Genomic DNA, 6,000 nt, shown 5'->3' on the forward strand with positions numbered 1-6,000 from the left:
CACCAGTGTTTAAAATGCTAGTTTTATATGTCCGCCTATATTTTAGGAAATCTTTGTTGTAGCTTGTTTAATGGGATTGTGAATATTATTATTGACTTGAGTTAACAATAACCGATGATGCTCTTAAATGGGTTTTAAAAAAAAAAAAAAAACAGACATTCCTTCACTTTGCCCCTCTTCTCCAGATACATATTATTACAAATAAATATGTAAAAAGTATATGAAAATATAAATAAATATGTAATAAGAGCAAACTCTTTCTGTTCTTCCTGAAAATGTCTTGTTGTGTTTTTTTTCCTGATCAGATCTGTTCCTTTGTGTCCAGGCTCTGACTTGCAGCCAATCACATTACGTGACGGTAGGCCGCTAGATGTTTTCCCGGCCAGGTGGAACAGATGGTGCACTAGACGTAGCGGCAGCCGTAGCTCTGTCCATCTGCCTCGAGCGTGCACTTTTCCCAGATATCCTTGCAGATTTGAACGGACGCTGAGCTGAAAAGCACAAACGGTGTGTGATGCGCGCTTCGTGAAGCCTCTGACTATCTATGAAAAGCCCTCGTTTTTGGGATGAAGATTAAGGCGTCAGCCTGTGGCTTGCTGTGCCCCCACCGGACAGGTGGAGCCCTGCCTAATTGACTATGTCTCCCAGGCCTCCCTGCTCCAGTAATTTCCCAGCGCCGCAAATTACAGTGTGTTACCGGAGGGGGGGCACCAGGGGCGTAAACTGGGTCATGCCACCCGAGGATAAGGCGCTCCAAGACGCGGTCAAATAGGCCGCGATGTAAAACCTCGCGCTCTGAAAAGATGTATCTGCTGAAATCATTCTGCACGTTTGTTAAATTTGACTCCCATCACATGCACAGTCGGCCTGGGACAGCTGCGGGGCTTCGTGCTGAAATAAGAGCAGAGCCGGGGAGGAGAAGAAGAAAGCACATTCACAGTATACGTGCGTGAACTTGAGCCAAAGCTGATGAAAGGACAGCGAATGGTGAAATTATGCCGCCTTCTTACTACACAACACGCCGCTGCTTTGTCATCTCAAGTGAAAGTAGAATCTTTCTTTGAATCTTGTTGCATCATTATCAGGTCAGTTCGTGGTGCTGCAGCTTATATCTCCCGCTGCTGGGTCTCTAAGAGGCAAACTTTCATTGAACTCACCTAGACTCTATAAGCGTACAAGCCTGCGCCGGCAAAGAAGGCAAAAGCCAAAACTAAATCTAGTCTGCAGCGTGTTGTAACAGTCTGAGGAGGAACGTGAACGCCTGTACCAGCTTTCAGGATAATCCAGCGAACGGCTTTTGAAACATTTCACTCAAAAGCACAAGTGTGGAACAGATATCAGCCACCTTGATTATTAAGACACATCATGTGGAAGCCATGGATGTCAGAACAAAGCTTCGCAATACAAACAAATGTCCCACTTCGTCAGATAAGTTTAAAATGTAACCCGGTGCTGCTGCTGATTTCGACACGTGTACGCTGACGATGCAGTCTTATTTGTGTTTTCGCTCACAAAGGACAGCTGCAGCCAAAGCAACAGATTGCACACAGGAGGTGGCACGTCGGCTCGACACTTCCTGTCTAACGCTTGACATTAAAAAAAACCTCTCTACGTGCTACTCAACGGGAAGTCTCCAGATCACAATCACTTTTCAAGTGAGCGTGTGAAATGAACTTGAGGCGTCTCTTGGAATTGTTTTGTTGTCTCTCATAAGGTTTAACAAACGCACAAAGAAGAAGCGTCAGCTAGAACCTTTATGGCAAATCAGACATTGCTTACCATTTCATACGTATCAGAAGGAAGGTGCAGAACTAAACCCACTGGAACTCACCCCCTGCCAGTTTAAAGCAGATTCAGGATTTTCAAGTCTGTACAGAACTGCACCCATAACGTCAACTTCCTGTGCTCATGTTAAATATGTTTTAAACTTGTCTGTCACGAGCTGCTGCTGCTGCATTGATCAGAAACGGTAAAAGCTACTTCAATGACCTCTCACTGAAACCATCGAGGGACTGGTGTTGAAATTTAGCTCAGGCCATCTACACACACTCGATCTTTTTTCCCCATCTCAATGAACTAACGAATAAATAAATAACCCTGCACAAAGAAATCTGATACTGGCTCAATAATCAGCCTGGACTGAACACCGTTACAGATCTATAACACCAAGAAAGCTCGGCCCTTTTAATTAACCTGATAGTCTAAGGAGTGGCGGCTAGCCGCGGCCTTCCCGCGTGTTTACACTAAACGAACCTTGGTAATCACTCCTTCCGTTCAGCATCCAGCTCAGAACTGGGGTCAAGCTCCGGCTCATCCGACTCACTCACAGCGTCTGTATCTCTGGTTTAACACATGCTTCCTTTCACAGCCTGTCAAACCTGCTCACACCCTCCCACTCACAGCAATACCTTTTCTCCGGGACAGGTGTTTTCACACAGAGGGTGGTGCAACAGCATGTGCCATTTTTTTTATTTTTTTTTATTTTATTTTGTGGGGGCTTACACCGAGCAGCACACTCCCCTCGCCTGTGGGAGAAAGCGGAGAGAAAATAGCCCATAACTGAGAGCGAGCCCAGGCAGACCAGGAGTCCCTACAGACGTAATGGAGACATTATGGTCCCACCAGGAGATGGAGAGGGACAATATGACTGTGCAGCTTCAGTTCGTTCAGGGACAGCTGGTCAAGACAGTGGAAATGCTCACAGATGCTGCTGGATCCCTCTGTGTCCTCGCCACTGCAGATAACCATCTAGTAGAGAAGGATTCATTCCACAACAGCTTTTGATCACAGATGTAAAATCAATAGATAAATGGGATTGGCTGCAATTTTCCATTTTATGTAAGTTTTATGGACATTAAAGAAGTCTAAGTCTAAATAAAATAAAAATTAAAACACAAAAATATCCAAAAAAATAATAATTGTAAAAAAAAGCTGCATGTGGACAATAAATAAAAAAAAAAACACAAAAAAAAATATTACAAAAAAATAAAATAAAATGTAACAAAATACTTAAATAAATATAAATGTTTTTTTTGTTTTTATCTTCTATTCTGGGCATTAAATTAATAATAAAAATAAATAAATACGCGTAGAACTTTTCAGCCAAAAGCAGCATTCATTTCAAGCCGATATTAAAAGTGCACTGCTGGAAATATTACGCGCACTTCCGCTTTAAAAGAGGAGCTGTGTGCGGAGAGTGGCTGTTGATGCCGAGCTGCAGATCCGCCTGCTCGACGCCGGTCGGCTGGATGTGTGCAGCACAGAGCGCAGGCTGCCTGCCGCCAGGACGGTGCACTAGTTTGTGCGCGGCGTAGGTGAACACAACCAGAAGCTCTGCGTCTCGAGGATTTGGATTTCAGCTGTCGGTGTTTCCGTGTATATGTGTGTCAGCCGGCTGTACGGACGGAACTTTACGCAAGGGAAACAGCAGGTGAGTCTGCGAGGCTACACCTGAGGGATATTTCCGCTGAAACCAGTTTTGCGTTCTCCTCCCAACTCCACTTGTTGATGGGGCGCTGAGAGGTTGTCGGATCGCTCACGAAACGGAGATAATCTTATGCGTAATTTGGATCGAACCCTGTCCGACGGCGGCTGGGCGAAGGAAGGAAGTTTGTGGCAGATGGTGGGGATGTTTGGCCACCGGTAACTGCTCTTTCGTGGTATCAGATCGCGTTACACGAGCTGCCGCCAGGTGAGCAGCGGCATGGGGAACCAGATGGACAGGCCGTCACATTTAAGTTACGCAGAAGTTCCCACCGTGGACCCGAACGGCGTGGACACGGAGGACGGTTCACGGATCGGCGTCTCTTATATTTTTTCTAACGACGACGACGAGTTGGAGGATGGCTGCGCCGTCGATGGCACGGATAAAGACCCGAATCAGGAAGAGAAGCAGTACGACAAGCGCGACGAGGTGGAGTGCGCCGTCTACTACAGAGATGAATGCATTTACGAGAAGAGCCTCAAGTCTGCCAACCTGGAGGTTTACTCTCCAGAGAACCTACTAAACAAATGCAAAGCGGGCGACTTGGTGGAGTTTGTGGCTACGGGTCAGTACCCGCACTGGGCTGTGTATGTGGGGGACTTCCAGGTTGTGCACCTGCACAGAGCTGAGGTTAAAAACAGCTTTTTGACAGACGCGAGTCAGGGGAGGAGGTGCCGGATCGTGAACGACTTGTACAAATTCAAAGCTCTCGGTCCGGGCGTGGTGGTGCAGAACGCGATGGAGCAGGTGGGCTTGAAGGACCGAGAGCTGAGCTGGAGAAACTCCGAGGGCTTCGCAGCCTGGTGCAGGTTCGGCAAGAGGGAGTTCAAAATGGGCGGGGAGATACGGATAGGCAAGCAGCCGTACAGGCTGAAAATATTCATGTCGGACAAACATTCCCACGTGCTGGAGTTTCAGAGTTTGGAGGACATGATCATGGAGAAGAGGAGGAACGACCATCTGGGCAGGACAGCCGTGTTGAAGGAGCTGACCACTCACTTGAGCAGCGCTGAGGAGATCAAGAGTGACCCCGGAGCTGAATGACCTCTGCCTCTTTTCATGCTCTTCAAAACGCTTTGACACTAGAGTAGCCTTTACTGAACATAAGCTGTGTCCTACTTCAATCTATAGCAAGCCTTCACTCATTTACTTTAGTTTTAATTGGAGAACCACGTGTCATGATGTCTACTTGAATGTTGTCCGTTTAATTATGAACGTGCGGTTCATGTTTTCATGGGTTTATAATGATGTTACTGCCTTAAAGCCACCATCCTCAACATCCTCTGTTGCTAAATGGCCTTAGCAATTATGAATTCAATTATCCGGGATAAATTGAATTGATGAACTTGTAGCTCCTACATGCCCCTCCAGTCACAGAATGTATAGTTTTCTATAAAAGCTTCACACGTCCGTCTCAAACCGTCAGGACTCTGTGCGCAGAGTGAATGTTTCTCTTGTTTCTGGTGTGTCTCGTCACTTGACCCTTTGTGTGGTTTTTAAGCCTCTGCTCGTCCAAAGCGTCAGAGCTGCTGGCTGCGAACAGGCCCGGCTTCTCTCCCTGCCTTTTAAACTCTCACACACCAGCACATGATCCGGAAGACGACGTGGTGGAGCTTGTCTGTGTGTCACTGCTCAAAGTATGTGTTAACTGTACGCAAAAGTTTTAAGTAAACCATGAATTATTGTCTCTTTTTGAAAACGAGTCTTCGTGTTTATACTGTTACACTGAAGCATCAGGGTGAGAGAGCCTCCGGGGACACGGCACCGTTATTGGTTCAGTTAACTCTGAATATATTTGCTGCATACTTCATGGTTTCCTTTTGTCATGCGTATGTCTCAAAGTATTTCCTGAAGATTGTATCTTGAAAGTCAGAGCTGTGTTTTGTTTTTGTTTTTTTAGCAAGTAGTCTGTTAACACTAGAAGACTGTGAAGTATCTTTTTTCTTTTTTAAAAACATTTTTCATGGCTATACCCAAAATGTTCTGTCAGAAATTTCAAGGCAAATATTTATTTAGTCTTTATTTGTCTCTCTGTTACCAAGCAGTCGAGTTTTCAGTCTGAAATCAGGTCAAACATCAGTTTCCTGCCTCGTCTCACAGGCCCGTGCACAGTCAAGTTTTATAAAAGGTTTATAAGTTATAAATAACGGCATTAAAGTTTAAGCCACTAATAAGAAGAAGTGTGTAACTGATCACTTAAAACTTATAAATCCTTTATAAAGATACACGTGTACGTTCATCTGTATGGCTCATTATTTGTGGCATATTATGGGCTAGCTTCGCCATTCCTCTAGGTGTTTGGGCTCACTTTTAATAGAGGTGTCACCATGGTAACCTAAGCTGCAGGGATAATCTGCTCTGCACCAGTTCAGACTATCAGAATGTTTAATGCCTGCGTCCTCATTAATCAACTCGGGCGCCACAATTTGTGATGATTCCAGCGGCCGACAGCCGGGGAGGGAGCACAAAAAAAAGTGGATTAATAATTAACAAAAGGTGCCCAAAGCAGCGTTCTT

The 6,000-nt window shown here is 45.4% G+C and overlaps 1 protein-coding gene across 1 annotated transcript; it reads left to right on the top strand.

Moving 5' to 3' along the window:
• The first annotated feature begins 3,107 nt into the window (after window positions 1-3,107).
• lratd2a (LRAT domain containing 2a) lies at window positions 3,108-5,724 on the top strand. Its single transcript, XM_084563521.1, has one exon. It carries the CDS (start codon window positions 3,704-3,706, stop codon window positions 4,526-4,528), a length of 825 nt encoding a protein of 274 aa, XP_084419647.1. The 5' UTR covers window positions 3,108-3,703; the 3' UTR covers window positions 4,529-5,724.
• Window positions 5,725-6,000: the final 276 nt, after the last annotated feature.

The sequence above is a fragment of the Chelon labrosus genome (assembly GCF_963514085.1).
Source record: "Chelon labrosus genome assembly, chromosome: 16".
In the NCBI taxonomy this organism is placed as follows: Eukaryota; Metazoa; Chordata; class Actinopteri; order Mugiliformes; family Mugilidae; genus Chelon; species Chelon labrosus.